This window comes from Schistocerca serialis, chromosome 1 (genome assembly GCF_023864345.2).
Source record: "Schistocerca serialis cubense isolate TAMUIC-IGC-003099 chromosome 1, iqSchSeri2.2, whole genome shotgun sequence".
Taxonomy (NCBI): Eukaryota; Metazoa; Arthropoda; class Insecta; order Orthoptera; family Acrididae; genus Schistocerca; species Schistocerca serialis.
Window position 1 is genome coordinate 69,695,832 of NC_064638.1, and position 23,847 is coordinate 69,719,678.

General features: G+C 44.2%; 1 protein-coding gene across 1 annotated transcript in view; it reads right to left on the reverse strand.

Annotated features, from left to right (window-relative positions):
* Window positions 1-23,847, reverse strand: part of LOC126461608 (protein KIAA0100) — a 320,706-nt gene that overhangs the window by 133,956 nt on the left and 162,903 nt on the right. The window contains exon 17 of the mRNA XM_050096009.1: window positions 15,409-15,779. Coding sequence (XP_049951966.1) covers window positions 15,409-15,779 — 371 coding nt within the window. The remainder of the gene's footprint in view (window positions 1-15,408; window positions 15,780-23,847) is intronic.

Below are 23,847 nucleotides of genomic sequence, written 5' to 3' on the forward strand. Positions count from 1 at the left end.
GGTAGTTCAACAAAGTGTTACCTTGATGAGACATGGGTCAGTTAGAATCATTCCAGGAAGATGTGTTGGAAAATGAGTGATGGTACTGGCAGTTTTAAAGTTTTCATAGGAGTAGGCTCTCAGATAATTATTCAGCATGCTGACTCTTCGTCTTGTTTTGTTTCTGAGAGTAAACTTGTATTTACATGTACAAAAAACAGCAGCAACTACCATTTGGAAATGAATGCTGTCATTTTCAAGACATGATTCACAATTCTGTCATAACTTGTTCGAAGTCGGCCATTGCCAGTTATAATCCAACTGTTACAGAGAAAACACCAAGTACAAACACCAGAAGAGTGGATATTTTTCCCTGTCTTACAAATAAAAATATCAGCACAGTATAAACCAGACTCAAGCTGATCTCCTACAGCTCATTAATTTATACAAGTCACATGCCAGAATGTACAAATTTGACTTCCTTGCACATGAATGGGATCATACAATTTTATGTTTACCCACATGTCACCGTCAACGTAGCCCTATGGAATTAATTTGGGCAAAGGATAAGGCTATGTGGGAGACAGAAAAAAAAAACGTTCAAGATAACATTCACTGAATCGCTTGTGCACGAGGCAATAGACAACAGTGATTTTGATGCTTTCCAGGCAACACAAAACCAACTGTTTCTACAGTTCCTACAGCTCTGATACTTTCGTTTAAAACACTCTTTACAGTTTCCTTGCCGACATCACATGGTTCTGGAGTCTGTGCTTGTGTCTTCAAATGTTAACAGTAGGACACCAGCTTTCAAATTCATGTTTGAAAAATGCGATAAATAATCCCCCTCGCCAGCTTGTGAATCACTGTTCATTTATTGCTACCACCTGGCTCTTTTTTTAAAATCACACTTAAACATTTACTGATATACAGTAACACCTATACTGCTACAAGAAAAAAAAAAAATAATTAAAAAAAAGTGCCAATTGGATGAATAATTTGGCTGTCGCAAAGTGTGGCAACAGAGCAGCATGTAGGAGCAAGGTTCTCGCTGTCTAGCTGTAACTCGCTGCTACCCGCTCATAAAGAGAATGAATATTATTGTCTGCCAGTGGCTAGTGGAGGGGGGTGGGTAGTAAGGCTGAAAATTGGGCCATCTTCCAACATGACACGGACTTAAGCCGAAGTAATAATGGAGGTATAGGTATGGGCTTTCAATTGTGAAACAACAGTGGAATGGTACAAAACAATGTTATTTGGGACAGGTGCAGTTTGTACACAGTTGCACCCACTTGAGGGCTAATAAAGCTCTGAGACAAGGCCGTGTACCAAATTCTGAAATCCAGACTTATAATATCACAAAAAAGGTCATGATAAAAATCCAGCAGAGCTATGGACCTATATGTTTAATATTAATAAACAACTTGGTAACTATTCTAGAGTTGCTACTGTACAAGCATCTTCAACAGCACATATAGCTCTTACAGATTAGCTAAGCTTGAATGAGTTTGGTTTCGGCAAAGGTAAACTAATTGATTATATTGCCAATAGGGCTCCCCCCCATGAACCATGGACCTTGCCGTTGGTGGGGAGGCTTGCGTGCCTCAACGATACAGATAGCCGTACCGTAGGTGCAACCACAACGGTGGGGTATCTGTGGAGAGGCCAGACAAACGTGTGGTTCCTGAAGAGGGACAGCAGCCTTTTCAGTAGTTGCAGGGGCAACAGTCTGGATGATTGACTGATCTGGCCTTGTAGCACTAACCAAAATGGCCTTGCTGTGCTGGTACTGCGAATGGCTGAAAGCAAGGGGAAACTACAGCCATAATTTTTCCCGAGGGCATGCAGCTTTACTGTATGGTTAAATGATGATGGCGTCCTCTTGGGTAAAATATTCCGGAGGTAAAATAGTCCCCCATTCGGATCTCCGGGCGGGGACTACTCAGGAGGACGTCGTTATCAGGAGAAAGAAAACTGGCGTTCTACGGATCGGAGTGTGGAATGTCAGATCCCTTAATCGGGCAGGTATGGTTAGAAAATTTAAAAAGGGAAATGGATAGGTTAAAGTTAGATATAGTGGGAATTAGTGAAGTTCGGTGGCAGGAGGAACAAGACTTCTGGTCAGGTGATTACAGGGTTATAAATACAAAATCAAATAGGGGTAATGCAGGAGTAGGTTTAATAATGAATAAAAAAATAGGAGTGTGGGTAAGCTACTACAAACAGCATAGTGAACGTATTATTGTGGCCAAGATAGACACGAAGCCCATGCCTACTACAGTAGTACAAGTTTATATGCCAACTAGCTCTGCAGATGACGAAGAAATTGAAGAAATGTATGATGAGATAAAAGAAATTATTCAGTTAGTGAAGGGAGACGAAAATTTAATAGTCATGGGTGACTGGAATTCAACAGTAGGAAAAGGGAGAGAAGGAAACATAGAAGGTGAATATGGATTGGGGCTAAGAAATGAAAGAGGAAGCCGTCTGGTAGAATTTTGCACAGAGCATAACTTAATCAAAGCTAACACTTGGTTCAAGAATCATAAAACAAGGTTGTATACATGGAAGAATCCTGGAGATACTAAAAGGTATCAGATAGATTATATAATGGTAAGACAGAGATTTAGGAAACAGGTTTTAAATTGTAAGACATTTCCAGGGGCAGATGTGGACTCTGACCACAATCTATTGGTTATGAACTGTAGATTAAAACTGAAGAAACTGCAAAAAGGTGGGAATTTAAGGAGATGGGAACTGGATAAACTGAAAGAACCAGAGGTTGTATAGAGTTTCAGGGAGAGCATAAGAGAACAATTGACAGGAATGGGGCAAAGAAATACAGTAGAAGAAGAATGGGTAGCTCTGAGGGATGAAGTAGTGAAGGCAGCAGAGGAACAAGTAGGTGAAAAGACGAGGGCTAGTAGAAATCCTTGGGTAACAGAAGAAATATTGAATTTAATTGATGAAAAGAGAAAATATAAAAATGCAGTAAATGAAGGAGGCAAAAAGGAATACAAACGTCTCAAAAATGAGATCGACAGGAAGTGCAAAATGGCTAAGCAGGCATGGCTAGAGGACAAATGTAAGGATGTAGAGGCTTATCTCACTAGGGGTAAGATAGATACTGTCTACAGGAAAATTAAAGAGACCTTTGGAGAAGAGAGAACCACTTGTATGAATATCAAGGGCTCAGATGTAAACCCAGTTCTAAGCAAAGAAGGGAATGCAGAAAGATGGAAGGAGTATATAGAGGGTCTATACAAGGGTGATGTACTTAAGGACAATATTATGGAAATGGAAGAGGATGTAGATGAAGATGAAATGGGAGACACGATACTGCGTGAAGAGTTTGACAGAGCACTGAAAGACCTGAGTCGAAACAAGGCCCCGGGAGTAGATAACATTCCATTAGAACTATTGACGACCTTGGGAGAGCCAGGCCTGACAAAACTCTACCATCTGGTGAGCAAGATGTATGAGACAGGCTAAATACCTTCAGACTTCAAGAAGAATACAATAATTCCAATCCCAAAGAAAGCAGGTGTTGACAGATATGAAAATTACCGAACCTACAGTTTAATAAGTCACAGCTGCAAAATACTAACGCGAATTCTTTACAGACAAATGGAAAAACTTGTAGAAGCCGACCTTGGAGAAGATCAGCTCGGATTCCATAGAAATGTTGGAACACTTGAGGCAATACTGACCCTACGACTTATCTTAGAAGAAAGATTAAGGAAAGGCAAACCTACATTTCTAGCATTTGTAGGGGTAAAATACAGGGAGCGAAAGGCTATTTACAATTTGTACAGAAACCAGATGGCAGTTATAAGAGTCGAGGGGCATGAAAGGGAAGCAGTGGTTGGGAAGGGAGTGAGACAGGGTTGTAGCCTCTCCCTGATGTTATTCCATCTGTATATTGAGCAAGCAGTAAAGGAAACAAAAGAAAAATTTGGAGTAGGTATTAAAATCCAGGGAGAAGAAATAAAAACTTTGAGGTTCGCCGATGACATTGTAATTCTGTCAGAGACGGCAAAGGACTTGGAAGAGCAGTTGAACGGAATGGACAGTGTCTTGAAAGGAGGATATAAGATGAACATCAACAAAAGCAAAACGAGGACAATGGAATGTAGTCGAATTAAGTCGGGTGATGCTGAGGGAATTAGATTAGGAAATGAGACACTTAAAGTAGTAAAGGAGTTTTGCTATTTGGGGAGCAAAATAACTGATGATGTTCGAAGTAGAGAGGATATAAAATGTAGACTGGCAATGGCAAGGAAAGCGTTTCTGAAGAAGAGAAATTTGTTAACATCGAATATAGATTTAAGAGTCAGGAAGTCGTTTCTGAAAGTATTTGTACGGAGTGTAGCCATGTATGGAAGCGAAACATGGACGATAAATAGTTTGGACAAGAAGAGAATAGAAGCTTTTGAAATTTGGTGCTACAGAGGAATGTTGAAGATTAGGTGGGTAGATCGTGTAACTAATGAAGAGGTATTGAATAGGATTGGGGAGAAGAGAAGTTTGTGGCACAACTTGACTAGAAGAAGGGATCGGTTGGTAGGACATGTTCTGAGGCATCAAGGGATCACCAATTTAGCATTGAAGAGTACCGTGGAGGGTAAAAATCGTAGAGGGAGACCAAGAGATGGATACATTAAGCAGATTCAGAAGGATGTAGGCTGCAGTAGGTACTGGGAGATGAAGGAGCTTGCACAGGATCGAGTAGCATGGAGAGCTGCATCAATCTAGTCTCAGGACTGAAGACCACAACAACAACAACAACAACAACAACAACAGGGCTCTCCAATATGTAGACAGAGCAGACTATAACTGTTACACAGAAATTATGATCCAAAGTTCCTAGCACATTAAAACTGTGTGCTGGACCGGGAATCAATCCTAGAACCTTGGCTTTTGAGGACAATGTTCTTACTGCCTGAGCTATCCCGGCACAATTGATGACCCACCCTCACACCTTACTCCTACTAGTACTAGTACCTCTCTCCTAGTACACCTCTGATTACGCCAATCCCCTAGGTTGTGATTGAGACACCTCTCTAAAACAGCATTTCTTGAACAGTGTCCTGTTGAACATTGTTGTTCTGTGGAGATTGTGAGGAAGTGAGTACCGCTTTCTCAAAGATAACACAAGCTTTTAAACAGACAGCCGCTCTGTCCATCATCAGTGTTGCGTGCTTCAGGTGATGCCATAGCCTATTTTTCACTTATTTTCAAGTTTCTACAGAAAGATTTTGCAGTAAATACACTCCTGGAAATTGAAATAAGAACACCGTGAATTCATTGTCCCAGGAAGGGGAAAATTTATTGACACATTCCTGGGGTCAGATACATCACATGATCACACTGACAGAACCACAGGCACATAGACACAGGCAACAGAGCATGCACAATGTCGGCACTAGTACAGTGTATATCCACCTTTCGCAGCAATGCAGGCTGCTATTCTCCCATGGAGACGATCGTAGAGATGCTGGATGTAGTCCTGTGGAACGGCTTGCCATGCCATTTCCACCTGGCGCCTCAGTTGGACCAGTGTTCGTGCTGGACGTGCAGACCGCGTGAGACGACGCTTCATCCAGTCCCAAACATGCTCAATGGGGGACAGATCCAGAGATCTTGCTGGCCAGGGTAGTTGACTTACACCTTCTAGAGCACGTTGGGTGGCACGGGATACATGCGGATGTGCATTGTCCTGTTGGAACAGCAAGTTCCCTTGCCGGTCTAGGAATGGTAGAACGATGGGTTCGATGACGGTTTGGATGTACCGTGCACTATTCAGTGTCCACGATCACCAGTGGTGTACGGCCAGTGTAGGAGATCGCTCCCCACACCATGATGGCGGGTGTTGGCCCTGTGTGCCCTGGTCGTATGCAGTCCTGATTGTGGCGCTCACCTGCACGGCGCCAAACACGCATACGACCATCATTGGCACCAAGGCAGAAGCGACTCTCATCGCTGAAGACGACACGTCTCCATTCGTCCCTCCATTCACGCCTGTCGCGACACCACTGGAGGCGGGCTGCACGATGTTGGGGCGTGAGCGGAAGACGGCCTAACGGTGTGCAGGACCGTAGCCCAGCTTCATGGAGATGGTTGCGAATGGTCCTCGCCGATACCCCAGGAGCAACAGTGTCCCTAATTTGCTGGGAAGTGGCGGTGCGGTCCCCTACGGCACTGTGTAGGATCCTACGGTCTTGGCGTGCATCCGTGCGTCGCTGCGGTCCGGTCCCAGGTCGACGGGCACGTGCACCTTCCTCCGATCACTGGCGACAACATCGATGTACTGTGGAGACCTCACGCCCCACGTGTTGAGCAATTCGGCGGTACGTCCACCCGGCCTCCCGCATGCCCACTATACACCCTCGCTCAAAGTCCGTCAACTGCACATACGGTTCACGTCCACACTGTCGCGGCATGCTACCAGTGTTAAAGACTGCGATGGAGCTCCGTATGCCACGGCAAACTGGCTGACACTGACGGCGGCGGTGCACAAATGCTGCGCAGCTAGCGCCATTCGACGGCCAACACCGCGGTTCCTGGTGTGTCCGCTGTGCCGTGCGTGTGATCATTGCTTGTACAGCCCTCTCGCAGTGTCCGGAGCAAGTATGGTGGGTCTGACACACCGGTGTCAATGTGTTCTTTTTTCCATTTCCAGGAGTGTATGTTGTCAATACATAAAGCATACTCATAAATTATTATAAATGAAAGTGTTCCCAGACTTTATGTACACCCTGTATTGTTAGCCAATCGACAGACTGTAATAAAACTTAACAAGTGTATTTTTATGCAAACATTCACTTTTTTGGATGGAACAATGCCTGTTGACATTAACAGACTAAAAGTAGAATAAATTGGAATGTCAGTGGTGTTTGTTGCAGGATTATAGTGTGGCCTGTTCACAAAATATGTTATTTTGAAGAGTTCCTGTGGTGACACTTATACAATCCGTGTGTTAGCACAAGAACTAAACATTGTACATATGTCATACATATTGCATTTTGAAGAGAAACTCTGAAAGTTTTTTTTACCAACATTCGATACGCAAACCATGACTGACCAGGCAGACGTCAATATGGTAATCAAATTCTTGCCATACCCATCCCAGCACGGCATCGTCGATGGTGGCAGTCGCTTTCCGTATTCTCTCCCAGAGCTCTGCTACATCACATGGCGGGGGCGGTACATACACCATATCTTTAATCTGTCCCAATGGAAAAAAAGTCACACGGAGTGAGATCTTGTGATCAGGGAGGCCATTTCATGAAACAGCTGTCCTCTTCTGTAGCACGGCCAATCTATCGATGCGGCAGATCCATGTCAGGTACCCATGAACTTCACGATGAAAATGGGGTGGTGCCCCATCATGCTGAAAGATCAACAGAGAGTCCGACTGCATTTGAGGCATCTGCCATTGCTGCAACATGTCCAAGTAGGAATATCCAGTGACAGTGCTCTCAGCGAAGGAGAATGCCCCATACAGTTTTCGATGTGACACGGCATAAAAAAACATTTACCTTTGGTGAATCACACTCAAATTCAATGCATTCATGTGGATGCTTTGTACCCCAGATTTGACAATTATGCCTGTTCTCTTTCCCATTAATGTGAAAAGTGGCTTCATCGCTAAAAATTAAGAGATCAACAATGCCATTCCCATCCTCATTCAATTGTTGCAACTGCGAACAAAACTCGAAACATTTGTCTTTGTCGTAATCATTGAGCTTCTGCACTAGCGCCAATTTGAATGGTCTCATAGACAGCTTCTGTTGCAGGACTTCCACACTGTCATTGGAACCATTTCGAGTTCACGGGATGGACGACGCACTGATTTCTTTGGACTCTTTCACACGTGCTCCACATTCACTTCACTCACACTGGGATGTCCGGTTCTCTTTGCTGGGCGCAAGTAACCCATTGTAACGAATTAGTTGTGCCTTGTGCCAGTGGTAAATGGCCTTCCTTGTTGGTAGCTTCTTACCATACTTGGTTCTAAACATCAACTGAACAGCTGTAGCACACTTGTTTTTGTTGAACTTCAACACACAGAAAGTTGCACCGCACCTGAACTCGCCATGTTTGTGACTAGCATTGACTATCGGCAAATTACCAAACTACACTGTGGCGGTACACACGTAAAAACAACTTTCAGGGTTTCTCTTCAAAATGACATATGTATGATATCTGTACAATGTTTGACTCTTGTGTAATAAATAATTGGAAGACTTCCTGGACTTTATGTACACCCTGTATGAGTCCCAGACTACCAATCCATTCTGTGAAAAGCACACATCAATAGCACTTTCCATTCCACAATGTGTGTGGTACAAGTTCTAGGTGATTCACCCTGTACACTGTGAGATGTTCTTCTATGGATGCTAAGAGCCTTTAGTACAGCACCAGCTGATGCTCTTCTGGGAATATTTACCACTGACATGACACTTCACAAAACAGAAAAACTTAGTATCCTATGAGTATAACGAGTCACTCATACAAATATTTTGGTGTAATACTTTTCAGGGATATGAAAAGGGGTGAGCACATAGGCTCAGTCGTGGGTACAGCAGGCAGCAGACTTTGGTTTATTGGTAGAATACTGGGGAAAAAGCAATCAGTTTTCAAAGGAGACTGTTTAAAAATCACTTACGCGACACATCCTAGGGTACTGCTTAAGTGTGTTGGACTGATAGGACTAACACGGGATATTGAACACACACAGAGAAGAACAGCACAAATGGTCACAGGTTTGTTTGCTTCATGAGAGAATGTGTCACAGAGATGCTGAAGAAACTGAACTGGCAGACTCTTGGCATCAGACAAAAACTATCCTGATAAAGCCTACTTAAAAAGTTTCAAGAATCGGCTTATAACTACAACCCCCTGTTTATCACTCCCACATGGATCACGAGGATAATAATAGGTTAATTACAGTTCCCACAGTGGCATTTAAACTATCATTCTTCCCATGCTCCACATGTGAATGTAACAGGGGGAAAAACCCTAATAACTGATACAATGGGATGTACCCTCTGAAATGCACTTCACAACTGTTTGCAAAATATAGATGTAGATGTAAGATGCCTTGCTGCAGCATATTGGAAACTTAGATAAAGTACAAAAAAACTGTAGACTTCAGAATGAGTAATAAGTCAGATCTTAGAAACGAGCCACTAGGTAGAATGGTCACAGGATTGGGACAGTGTTGATAGAGGATGCATTGCTCCATTCATAATTTCATCCCTGTGGTGTACTGGAGTGGAATGCAGCTTGCATCCTTGCACATAACTGTATTTAATGTGTAATTGCCAGAAGCTTCATTGTTGTATGTCTGTTAGTTATTGTCCAGTGCTGTATTGAGTAGAACATTGTGTCACACAGTTTGCAAATTTGCAATGCACCTCGTGTGGTGAAGTGCTGTTATTAATTAGGAACGCAGCCACATCGAGTTACTGAACCCTGTTACAAATACCATATTTACACATGAGCTAAACAAGTTCGGACCACACACTAACAATAGAGACAGAAACACAGACCGGCGAGATGTTAACAGTAGAGAGGAGTGTGTGTGTGTGTGTGTGTGAGTGTGTGTGTGTGTGTGTGTGTGTGAGTGTGTGTGTGTGTGTGTGTGTGTGTGTGTGTGTGTCGACACCATTTCCACTTCCAGTAGTCTTGGTATGCCTGTTGCTGCATCGTACAAAGCACTGTCTGAGAATTTTCTTTTATCTCAGCTATCATTGCAAATCTTTTTCCATTCACTGGGGTTTTCAACTATGGAAAAAAAAGTCTGCAGGGAACAGGACTGGAGAGTACACAGGATGAGGCAGCACAGTGATTTTGTTTCTTGTGCTACAGTTGCGCACCAACAGGGATGAATGTAAGGTGCATTATTGTGATGCAAGAACTATGAATTGTCTCACCACATTTCAGGTCGTTTCCTCCTCACATTTTCTTGCAGGTATTGCAACACATCCTGATCATATCATTGATTAACAGTTTGTCCCAGCAGCATGAATTCATGATGAACTAAACCTTCAAAGTCAAAGAAAACTGTTAGCATGGCTTTGACATTTGATCTGACCTGACAAGCTTTTTTTGTCTTGGAGAACCTTTCCTAACCAATTGTCAAGATTGAATCTTGGTCTTAACATCATAACTATAGACCCACATCTCATCAGCAGTTAAAATTCTCTTAAGGGACATCTCGTACTCACCTCTAAAATATACAGCCAAAGATTCTGATTCATTTATTTTTCGATGATTCCTGGTACTAACAACAAATGTCATGGCATTGGAGACGTAAAATATGACTGACTCGTGTCCCAGTTCACTTGAAATGTGTAATGAGCAATCACATCTCTACCATTATAACTCTCTAGATCTGCAACGGCTTTCACTGGGTCAACAGAAAACAGCACAATTGCAGCAGTGATCCAATCATTAGCACGATAAGCTGTATCACTCTTCGTAACTGTAAAGTTCAGAGCAAACCCACAAAACATGGATGGGCCCTGCTGAACCATTTGCACTCTGTCTTTACTACTCATAACAACTTCTGTATCATCAATGGCCTTACACACTGTCAGCCGAGAAAGCCTCAATCTTCTCCTATAACGTGGCACCTCCGTTCGCCATCCAATGCTGTTGCACGTGCAGCTGCACAACGACCAACGCTGTCTTTCCAGATTCATTACTTGCATAGCCCAGTGTCAGCCTTCAGCTTCTAGATAATCAGTCTTTCAATTTCATTGATGTTCCTGACACGAGCATCATTGATAGACATTGAAGGGTGCCTTGAACGAAAGTCATCTTTAACTTCTGTCTGGCTATTTTTAAAAAACCATGTGAACCATTTGTAACACTGAGTATGGCTTAAGCACTAGTCACCAAAGGCTTCCTGCATTATTTGGTATGTGTCTTAAAAGGTTTTCTTGAGTTTCATGCAAAATTTAATGCACATGCATTGCTCCTCTCTGACGTCTCAAAATTTGCAAACTGTGTGACACAATGTTCTACTCAATACAGCACTGGACAGTAACTAACAGACATACAACAATGAAGCTTCTGGCAATTAGACATTAAATACAGTTATGTGCAAGGATGCAAGCTGCATTCCACTCCAGTACACCACTGGGATGAAATTACGAATTTTCTGAACTTTTTTTTAACAGACCTTCTAAATATGTTAGTAACTAGTAAATGGATAGTAGTTCTATCTGCAAAGAACTGTGACAATGGATGTTTTCTGGGTCATTCAATAACCAGACATTAATTATAATTTCAATAGTCTATGTTATTCAGATATTGATATTACTACTACTACTACTACTACTACTACTACTACTATTATTCACATTTACTTGATTGTTTTTCTTGCTAATTTGTAGTTTACAGGCTTTTGTTCTGTGGTTGCTGCTTCTCCATCATTCACAACATTTTTATCCTGTTTTGACTAACTTACAGCCAGCCCTCTCTCCTATCTCATACTTTGTAGGTTTTCGAAGTTTGTTTGTTGCTCATATTTGATTGTTCATTTCCTTTGCCCAAGATCCTTTATTGTATGATTATATGATAGCGGGACAAACATTGGTAGCAGTTACTTCTGTAAAATATCTGGGAGTGTGCGTACGGAACGATTTGAAGTGGAATGATCATATAAAATTAATTGTTGGTAAGGCGGGTACCAGGTTGAGATTCATTGGGAGAGTGCTTAGAAAATGTAGTCCATCAACAAAGGAGGTGGCTTACAAAACACTCGTTCGACCTATACTTGAGTATTGCTCATCAGTGTGGGATCCGTACCAGGTCGGGTTGACGGAGGAGATAGAGAAGATCCAAAGAAGAGCGGCGCGTTTTGTCACCGGGTTATTTGGTAACCGTGATAGCGTTACGGAGATGTTTAATAAACTCAAGTGGCAGACTCTGCAAGAGAGGCGCTCTGCATCGCGGTGTAGCTTGCTCGCCAGGTTTCGAGAGGGTGCGTTTCTGGATGAGGTATCGAATATATTGCTTCCCCCTACTTATACCTCCCGAGGAGATCACGAATGTAAAATTAGAGAGATTAGAGCGCGCACGGAGGCTTTCAGACAGTCGTTCTTCCCGCGAACCATACGCGACTGGAACAGGAAAGGGAGGTAATGACAGTGGCACGTAAAGTGCCCTCCGCCACACACCGTTGGGTGGCTTGCGGAGTATCAATGTAGATGTAGATGTAGATGTAGATCCTGAGTGACATCTTCCTCAAATTCTCTTTTGTCACGCCTGAAGTGAACAAATCAATTTTATCCTTGGTGACATACCTTCAGTCATTAACAAAATTTTTATTTAATGATCAATGCATTTAGAACCCTCACAGCTGATCTCCAGCTACTTAAAATGTTAGTTTGTTGCTGTTTGTATGTGGGAATTCTCACTGCTCCTACAAATGAATACTAGCATGTATTTATTTAATATGACCAGTGGGAGCTGAAATGTAGAAACAATAGCAAAGTAACATATTAAGTAACTGAAGATGAGCCTTCAGGGCTCAATATGCACTGTGTCTTACAAGAAACGTCTTCTTCTGAAAACTAGTGTTACACCACATTATATTTGAGCCTACATCTGGCTATAGTTCAATTAAGTTAAAGAAAAATTTGGTAGGACCACCGCCCATTGAAGGCACATATTTGAGTTTGAGGCCCAGTCTGATGTGAAACTTTAATCTGTCTGGAAGTTTCAAGATCTCAGTCAACTGATATATTGTGAAACATCATTCAAATAAAATAATGGTAACCATTAGTACCCTACGACCCCTCTCCATACTACAACATATATTTTAAGGCCATATTATGAATTCATGAAAATCGTCTTTGAGGATGTTATTCGAAAATAATATCTACACAAGAAAACGTTAGTAAATTTACAATAATGTAAACTGCAAACGTTTTTAAAGGAACAGATCCAATTTTAGTAATTCACGTATTATACTTATCTGTTAAGTGTACATCATTTCATTGCACATTACGGAAAATAAAGTATGGCTGAGGATTTAATTAGGCAACAAAGACTATGCTTCTGGTTACATTTAAGAAAGGTAAGTAATATTGCCAGGACAAATGAACTAAAATGTATAATCTTAAGTTGTTATTATGCTCCATGGCGGAGAGAGAACATAAGGAAATAAATAACTTTTTAGCAACGGAGCATACGCAATAAGAGCAAATGTTCAATCATTAATTAACATCCTAATTCTCTGTGCAATACTAGAAACATAGGTGTGGAAAGTATCAAACTGTTATTCTACGTGGAATGAATTTCTTCTAATGCTGCATATTTGATTCATTCATGTTTAGTCAACAAAATTATCAACAAACAATAAATATTGCTTCTGGATTACTTGTTCTAGCAAATTTGAATGCGCTGCAATAGCTGAAAAGAATAATTACAGCCTGTAGTGTTTTGAGAATTTCTGTGTAAATTCTAGAACCACTCAGCCTTCTACTGTCTCCAACACACAATATTGTAGATGTGAGTTTGGGATGGTTGAATCCTACCTACTGTGCATCACGTGTTTGTGTGTGCAGGTTTGATATTCAGTTGCGAGAAGAATGTGGACACGGCGGTCGAATGGCAACAACAGGTACTTGTCGGGTGATCCATGGAAGTTTTAGTGAAAGTGTATGGAAGAACCATGGAGCTTCTATGTTATTCTGTGCTAATTGTGTGGGTGACCACTGTTATAATAATGAGAACAGTTGAGAAGGTATCCTTGAGAAAAACTCTCATCTTAGTCTTGTTGAAGGGAAGACGTGCTTTGATCTATGTTGAAAATGGGCATGGTCTTTAAGCCAACTTTCTCGTATATGTAAATTAGTTTGTTTCTGATGTTTGGAGACACGAGAGACTTACTAAACAGTATGTATTTATGCGAAAAGTGGGATTTGTAACATGTCTGAACATCGATAATTGAAGCAAATGAAAATTGGTATGTCTACTTATTTTTATAAGTAGAAAGAGTCTTAAGAAATTCCTTTACATAGCAGCTTACTTCAAAGAAGAAGAAAGAGAGAGTGCTTGCAGCAGTGGGCTAACTAGCAAAGAAGGTCGCCTGAGCATCTCAAGTAAGTCATCTCGTGAAAGAAGTGGAAGTTTGTGTATCTACTTCACACTTAAATTGTTGTCCAAAGCATTAGGAATCCCACCCCCTTCTGATTCTTGCCTGCCATTTCCCTTAAAAAATTAACCAAGAATTTGATTAGTGTGTGTAGGAGGTATGATCAATCTGTGTCTAAACAATTACTGATTTTTGAATTAAAACCCGTATAAAACACCAGATATCTGCAAGCAGTCCAAAATGATCTTTTTGTCATCATCCACCTGTCATCTACTGGTCATCTACCAGTACTTATGAATCATTTTGCCCGTAATACTTGGATTAATGTCTACCTGAGGGATGTTTTAGTGCTGGAATGACAGATTCCAAAATATAAGTGAAACACATATTGTGAATTTATTGCAACAGTTGAACCTTTAATAATAATAATAATAATAATAATAATAATAATAATAATAATAATAAAGTCTACTTCTCATGGCTAAGTGCAACCAGTAAACAGCCACCTCACTTTAGACTTCCACTGTGGCTGTCTTAGTGCATCTAGTGATAAAACCAAGTATATATATTAAAGGCTTAATGGAAATTATAATACAATCACAGTGACATTTTCACTTATTCGCCAATTTCTGAGCATCCTGCTAGGACACTGCAATAATGTAACTTAATGGATACAAAACCAGATGTTTTAGACTGAAAGTACCTGTAGGTTATGGATTAAATCTTTCAATATATTATATGATATTAACAAAATTACTTGTGATTTCTTTTCCTAGTTAACCATGTTCTTTTCTCAATGATTTTAATCTCTCTCCCTCCCCCTCTCAATTGGTGATTAATCCCAATCTGACCCTACAATCAACAGTATTAAAAAATACTTTTGAGAGAGATATATCATTTGCTTTTAAATTACAAGGGGGATACAAGGACAGGCTAGTACTTAGGGGAAAAAGCTATACACAGCCTTCAGAGTTGTTAGTTCCCAAAGCTGATTACAGTTTTTCTTCCACTTTTAAGTGCATCTGCTCACAGTACTTGGAGTTTTGTCTCCTGAAGGTAAGTACATGTCAGCCTCTCTGACTTCTTGTAAGTGTAACTTTTTCTTAGATGAATTTTCCTACTGATATATTACTTGTTGCTCTCTATTAATACATATAGTTAATTTGTAAATTTTCCAAATTGCTTCTTCATGTATAATAATACTACTAATGTTCAAAAGGAGACTGTCAAGTTGGGATTTCAATTTATACCTAAGCATACAGTACCTTTTAAATCGAAATAAGTGCCTTAAAAGCTAACCTCACTAAAATTACCTGTCATGGTCAATTTCCTTCATAACCCTAACCACATTCTCAGTTCCATGGATGGACGGATCTGCTAGCGCCAGAATCTCAACATTATTCATAATCCATGCAAATAATCTGGTACGTGGTGGCCCAGCTCGTGCCATCTGCTTTGAGCGTTGTACGTATATCTCGGCATTCCTCTTGTTTAGACTGGCATACAGCTCTTCTATTTTACCAGCTGGCAACAGTAACAGGCTTTTGTACAGTTCTTCCACTTTTGCATCAAGCATCTTTTGGCGCCTGAGACTTTCTTTGTACTCATCTTCTAATAATTCATAATTATCTCTAAGCCGTACTTCAAATGGATCATCACCCATCTCAAATGTGAATTCATTTACCTGTAAGATTTAAGGTGTGAGTATTAGGTACCAGTATGTGAAAATCCCCAGAAATAAAGGAATCAAAAGTAGTTCACAATACAGATTCTATAATTACCAGCAGATATAAATTCATGTGCACTAGTTTTTACACTTATAACAACAAATATATCTGAAAATGTACACTGAAATATTCTGACTGTGCTTCTCTATAATGTGACGAGAGATTTACAATAAATGCTTGATTACCTTCTAATGACAAAGTCACTGATGACTGACACACACACACACACACACACACACACACACACACACACACACACAGGGTTAATATCATACCAATAACGAGGTTATTATAAACGGGGCACAACTTACATTTGGCCAAAGATATGAGAGGGAGCTGGCAATTCTGTCTCAAAGGAATCATCCAATCACTCACTTAAGCAATTTAGGTCACCATAAAATCCTAAATCAAAATGAACTGAAAGATATTAAAATTCTGCTCTTCTCGGATGGGACTCAAGAGTCATAATGATGGCACCACTTTCTTGTTGAGAAAAATGGAGTTAATGAGCGTAAAAAGTTATATGTATACTGTACTAACTGAGGCTTTATTTCTTACAGTACAAACCAGGATAGGTACTCTCAGGATGCAGGTATCAGATTATTTACTAATGTTGCTAATGAGATATTATTTCGATTTGTTTTTGACTTTATTTTGACTGTCAGTTTCATATCTTCAATTCGTTAAAGATTTTTGAAGCAGGGAAGTTATACCACCACTTGAAACTTAATGGGAATATATCACAAAATTTTAACTCCATATCTGTACAAAACTATTTTTGCATCAAGGCACTCTTTAAATACTCAGAAATTAATTAGCACCTTGTTGTTGTTGTTGTCTTCAGCCCTGAGACCGGTTTGATTTTTTTTTTTTTTTTTTTTTTTGGTAGGGTTTAAGGGCGCTCAACTGCTGAGGTCATTAGCGCCCAGTCACTGGTGTTAGAGCACATGGAATCTGCTAAAACTCAAGGGGATGGTGGGACACCAGAACGACCTGACAAAGATGCAGATAAAATAAGTAAAAAGATTAAATGTCTTTGGACAAGCCAGTTAAAGTTATAAAACGCAGAATACGAGCAGCTGCTCGAGCGTCATCAGCTAAAACATCCGGTAAAGTAGATGGCAGGGACAGGATAACACGAAATTGACTAAAACAGGGACACGACAATAAAACATGGCGCACTGTTAATGCCTGACCACAAGGGCACTGCGGGGCTGGGTCACCAGAGAGCAGGTAGCAGTGGCTAAACCGGCAATGCCCAATCCACAACCTGGTCAGAAGGACCTCCTCACGCCGAGATGGTCGGGAGGATGTTGTCCAAGCAGTTGGGAGCGGTTTTACTGCCCGGAGCTTGTTTCCTTGGAGGGATGACCAAGCATCCCACCACAACGACACAAGCCTCTTACATACATCTCCACGAACGTCAGATGAAGGGACACAATGGGAGGCTGGCCGAGGCAGGAGGACTACAGCCTTGGCTGCAGCATCCGCAGCCTCATTCCCAGGCACTCCTACATGTCCGGGAACCCACAGAAAGCTGACAGAACCACCATTATCAGCGAAAGAATGGAGGGACTGCTGTATCCGTTGAATCAAGGGATGGACCGGATAGGGAGCTCCAAAGCTCTGAAGAGCACTGAGTGAGTCAGAGCAGAGTACATACGATGAATGGCGGTGGCGGCGGGCATACTGAACGGCCTGATGGAGAGCGAAAAGCTCGGCCGTAAAGCTGGAACATTGGTCGAGGAGACGGTATTTAAAGGTGGCGGCCCCGACGACAAAGGCACAGCCGACACCATCGTCAGTTTTGGAGCCATCGGTGTAAATAAAGGTGTGACCGGCAAGTCGAGCACGAAGTTCGACAAACCGTGAGCAATACACTGCAGCCGGAGAACCCTCCTTCGGGAGTGAGCTGAGGTCGAGATAAATAGGAACCGGAGCCTGGAGCCAAGGTGGTGTCGGGCTCTCACCCTCTCTGAAGGTGGTAGGGAGGGCAAAATCCAATTGTCGAAGCAGGCGACGGAAGCGGACTCCGGGGGGCAGCAGGGCAGACACATACAACCCGTACTGACGGTCGAGAGAATTGGCGAAGAAGGACTCGTAAGAGGGGTGGTCGGGCATAGACAACAGCCGGCAGGCATACCGACACAGCAGTACGTCGCGCCGGTAGGTCAATGGTAACTCGGCAGCTTCAGCATAAAGACTCTCCACAGGACTAGTGTAGAAGGCTCCGGTCGCAAGACGTATCCCCCGATGGTGGATGGAGTTGAGCCGGCGTAAGAGGGACGGCCGAGCGGACGAGTAGACGAAGCTCCCATAATCCAGCTTCGATTGGACTATGGACCAATACAAGCGAAGCAGGACAGTGCGATCCGCTCCCCAAGATGCACCGCTAAGAACTCTGAGGACATTAAGGGAACGTGTACAACGGGCCGCCAAATAAGAGACATGTGGAGACCAACACAGTTTCCTGTCCAACGTGAGCCCTAGAAACTTAGTTGTGTCCACGAATGGGAGAACAACGGGACCGAGATGTAAGGATGGCGGAAGGAACGCTTTATATCGCCAAAAGTTGATACAAACTGTCTTCCCTTCAGAGAACCGGAAGCCATTTGCCACGCTCCATGAGTAGAGGCTGTCTAGACAACGCTGAAGGCAGCGCTCCAGGAGGCATGTTCTCTGGGCACTGCAGTAGATCGCGAAGTCATCGACAAAGAGAGAGCCTGAGACATTAGGTGGAATGCAATCCATAATTGGATTGATCGCGATGGCAAAAAGGGCTACGCTCAAGACGGAGCCCTGAGGTACTCCGTTCTCCTGGAGGAAGACGTCGGACAATACGGAACCCACACGTACCCTAAACTTTCGATCCGTTAAAAAGGAATCAATAAAAAGGGGGAGGCGACCGCGTAGGCCCCACCTGTGCATAGTGCGGAGGATACCTCCTCTCCAACAGGTATCATAAGCCTTCTCCAAGTCGAAGAACATGGCTACCGTTTGGCGCCTTCGCAAAAAGTTGTTCATGATAAATGTCGACAAGGCCACAAGGTGGTCAACAGCGGAGCGGCGGCGACGAAAGCCGCATTGGACATTAGTAAGTAGTCGTCGAGATTCAAGAATCCAGACTAACTGAGCATTAACCATGCGCTCCATCACCTTACAGACACAGCTTGTAAGAGAAATGGGGTGGTAACTAGAAGGAAGGTGTCTATCCTTCCCGGGTTTGGGTATAGGAACAACAACGGCGTCACGCCAACGCATGGGGACTTGACCTTCGGTCCAGACGCGATTGTAGGTACGAAGAAGGAAGCTTTTGCCCGCCGGAGAAAGGTGTGCCAGCATCTGAACGTGAATGGCATCTGGCCCCGGAGCAGAGGACCGGGACAGTGCAAGCGCACGTTCGAGTTCCCGCATAGTAAAGGGGGCATTATAAGTTTCCAGATTCAGCGAGTGGAAAGAAGGTCGCCGAGCCTCTTCTGCCTCTTTCCTGGGAAGGAAGGCAGGATGGTAATGGGCGGAGCTTGAAACCTCCGCGAAAAAGCGGCCAAAGGCGTTGGAGACAGCCACAGGATCAACAAGGACCTCATTACCTGAGGTCAGGCCAGGTACCGAGGAGTGGGCCTTAATGCCCGACAGCCGGCGCAGGCTACCCCAAACGACGGAAGAGGGAGTAAAACTGTTAAAGGAGCTGGTGAAAGAGGCCCAACAAGCTTTTTTGCTGTCTTTGATGACTCTACGGCATTGTGCTCGGAGTCGTTTGTATTCAATACAATTCGCCAATGTAGGATGGCGGCGAAAGGTGCGTAAAGCACGTCGTCGAGCACGGATAGCGTCCCTACAAGCCTCGTTCCACCAGGGGACGGAAACGCGACGTGAAGAAGAAGTAGTACGAGGAATGGAACGTTCGGCAGCATTGATGATAACAGCCGTGAGGTATTCGACCTGACTGTCACAACTGGGAAAATCGTGGTCCGGAAAGGTCGCCAGGGAGGAGTAAAGTCCCCAGTCAGCTTTCAGTATGTTCCAGCTCGAAGGACGTGGGGATGGGGTGTGGTGCAGGAGACGAACGACACAGGGGAAGTGGTCGCTCGAATAGGTGTCAGAAAGGACATACCACTCAAACCGACGGGCAAGAGTGGTAGAACAGATCGAGAGGTCCAAGTGGGAGTAGGTATGAGTAGAGTCCGAGGGGAAAGTCAGGGTGCCGGTATTGAGGCAGACAAGATTGAGATGGTTGAAGACATCCGCCAAGAGTGAGCCTCTTGGACAGGACGCAGGAGAGCCCCAAAGGGGATGATGGGCATTGAAGTCGCCAAACAATAAAAACGGCGGGGGAAGCTGAACGATCAGGTGCATCATGTCAGCCCAACTGACAGCAGATGACGGTGGAGTGTAGATGGTACAAACTGAAAAAGTAAAAGCAGAAAGAGTAATGCGGACAGCTATTGCTTGGAGTGGGGTGGTCAATGGGATGGGATCGTAATAAACATCGTCCCGAACGAGCAACATGACCCCACCATGAGCTGGGATACCGTCCACAGGGGTGAGGTCATACCGCTCCGAAGTATAGTGGGTAAAGGCAATACGGTCAGTCGGGCGCAACTTGGTTTCCTGGAGACCAAGGACGAGCGGACAGTGCAGGCGGAGGAGCAGTTGTAATTCCTCCCGATTAGATCGAATACCTCTTATGTTCCAATGAAACAACGCCATCGCTAGTCAAAAGGTTGGGGGAACGAGACGGAGGAAGAGCTGGTCACCTCGACGGCCGCGGAGGGCCAGGTTGCGAGGGAACTACGCTACAACCGACGGGAGGCGGATCCGGTTCCATCGACTCATCGCCAGCTGCGGCCGCTGTCCCTGGTTGTGTAGGATGGGCCGCATCATTTGCCGACGAAAGGCCAGCGGAGCGCCTGGCAGCAGAGCGTCCCGGCGAAACTGAGGACGGCCGGGAGCAGCGACTCACGGATGGAGCGTCAGACGAAACGCGCCGGGGTGGAGAGGGGGATAGAGACTTCTTCTTGGAGGCCTTCTTGGAAGGCCGAGGAGGCACAGGGATGGTGGGCTGGACCCAAAGAAGGTCCTCAGGCGCGGGGTCCGTTTTGGAACGCCGGACCTCGGAAGCTGGGGTCCGGAACGTTTCCCCGATGGACGCCTGAGAAGAGGATCGCTTCTCAGGTGGCGTGGGGGGGGGAGGAGGAGGAGGAAGGGTGTCCCCTGGGGCAGAGGGGGTGGGGGCCATGGGGGAGGAGGATTTGGAAGGGAGGGATTTGGGAGGCAGAGGCAGAGCCCCCTGATGGGCGGAGGAGGCGGAGGGGGGACAGGATAGGGGTGAGGATACCGCGGAAGGAGTGGACACAACTGAGGCAAACGAAGTGGTCAGTGGCACGGGATGGAGGCGGTCGTACTTCTTCCGGGCCTCAGAATAAGAGAGCCGATCCAAAGTTTTGATTTCTTGTAACTTCTTCTCCTTCTGATATGCGGGGCAGTCTGAGGATCTAGGCGAGTGGACGCCAGGACAATTAACGCACCGAGGTGGTGGGGTGCATGTATGTTCCTCACGAAGAGGACGTCCACAATCGCCACAAAGGGGCTCAGCCTCACACCGTGACGACATGTGCCCAAAGCGCAAACACCTAAAACATCGCATAGGAGGCGGGACGTAAGGTCGCACGTCACACCGGTAGCACATCACCTTTACCTTCTCCGGGAGAACATCCCCCTCGAAGGCGAGGATAAAGGCCCCGGTGTCGATGCGACGGTCTTTGGGGCCGCGCTGGACTCGCCGGACGAAATGCACGCCTCGGCGCTCCTGGTTGGCCCTGAGCTCCTCATCAGATTGTAGCAGGAGGTCACGATGAAAAATAACCCCCTGCTTCCTATTTAGTGCCAGATGTGGGACAATGGATACTGGGATGTCCCCTAGGCGGTCGCACGCCTGGAGCGCCGCCGACTGTGTGGCGGAGGTGGTCTTGATAAGGACGGACCCTGAACGCATCTTGCTGAGAGCCTCGATTTCCCCGAAGACGTCCTCAATGTGCTGACCAAAGAACATGGGCTTGGAGGTGGCGAACGTCCCCCCATCGGTTCGAGAACAGACCAAATAGCGGGGGAAGTACGTCGCCCCAAGCCGGCGGGCCTGTCCCTCCTCCCATGGAGTGGCCAAGGGGGAAAGGGCAGGAGAACCAGAACTAGAAACGGTACCTTTTCTTTTGAAAGACTCGGCCGCAGAGCGACCTGATACATGTTGACGTTTCATCTGCGAAACGTCCGCCCCGATACCACCCACTCCAACCAGGGGCTCTCCCCACGGGCGCCACCCAGCCGCAGCAAGGGCCACCTGGCAGGATGACCATTGCCGGGAGTCCTGATGCCCCAAGGAGACGGGCATCTACTCCTTGGCCGACGTGGGGAGGGTGCAGCTCAGGTATCGGCAGTACGATCCCTATGTTGTCAGGGGGCTACAACCTAGAGGGTACATGACGACCCCACCACAACGGGCTGGCTACCGTGCTGGATTTCTGGTGCCATGGAAAGTCCATCATGATCGCTGGTGCAGATGGAGATGCACTATGGGCGTAACTTGGACAACCCATCAGGCGTTTAGGCCCAATTTGAGGAATAGTGGGTAAGGTTACAACGCCGGTGCAATGCTGAATGCCAAGGTCTTAGTGCACTTAGGACCAGTGGTACACCATGTAAGGTGTCCTTCCCCAAAAGGCTCGTACTTCCGTAGAATTTTGAAAAATGGAGGTCAAACCCCAAGGGGGACCATTACATGGAAGGCCGAAACGGTTGAAACTCCTTTTAGTCGCCTCTTACGACAGGCAGGAATACCTCGGGCCTATTCTTACCCCGGACCCGCAGGGGGAGACCGGTTTGATGCAGCTCTCCATGATACTCTATCCTGTGCAAGTTTCTTCATCTACCAGTACCTACTGCAGCCTACCTCCTTCTGAATCTGCTTAGTGTATCCATCTCCTGGTCTCCCTCTACGATTTTTACCCTCCACACTGCCCTCCAATGCTAAATTGGTGATCCCTTGATGCCTCAGAACATGTCCTACCAACCGATCCCTTCTTCTAGTCAAGTTGTGCCACAAACTCCTCTTCTCCCCAATTCTATTCAATACCTCCTCATTAGTTATGTGATCCACCCATCTAATCTTTAGCATTCTTCTGTAGCACCCCCTTTTGAAAGCTTCTATTCTCTTCTTGTCTAAACTATTTATCATCCATGTTTCACTTCCATACATGGCTACACTCCATACAAATACTTTCAGAAATGGCTTCCTGACACTTAAATCTATATTCGATGTTAACAAATTTTTCTTCTTCAGAAACGCTTTCCTTGCCATTGCCAGTCTACATTTTATATCCTAACACCTTCTTATATAGTACTAACAAGTTATTATTTTAGTCATCAATCTTGAGAATGGTACGATGCAGCTCTCCATGGCAGTTTACCTTTGTGCAAGTCTTTTCATATAGCTTAACTGCTGTCCCCTACATAGGATGTATCCCATCAGCCTAACCCTTCTCTTATACTTTTAATCAAAGTAACTTTGTCATTGGCTTTTCAGCATGTAGAGTGGCACAGATCAGCCACAAGCAAATGAAGTTCTTCCTCTAGCACAAATTGCTCACTATGTTGCCTGTTTGATAGGTACCAGTAGAGCCTTGTCAAATGTGATGGCTATTCCCCACCACTGTCAATCAAAAAGTCCTTTTAATTGAGGTTTAGTCAAATTATGGCATAAAGCTCTTTCATTCACTACTCAACTCAGCAAATCTTTATTACTTACTTCATCTACCCTTCCAATCTTGAGCGTTCTTCTATAGAACTTTAATTCAAAAGTTTCTACTCTCTTCTTGTCTGTACTGTTGATTTGATTTGTCCGTTTGCACTGCTTATAACCCACGTATCACTTTCATATAAGGCTACTCTTGAAGCAATTACTTTCAGAAAATAATTTCTAACACTTACTTTCATATTTGATAATGATATATTTCTCTTTTTTAGGAACAC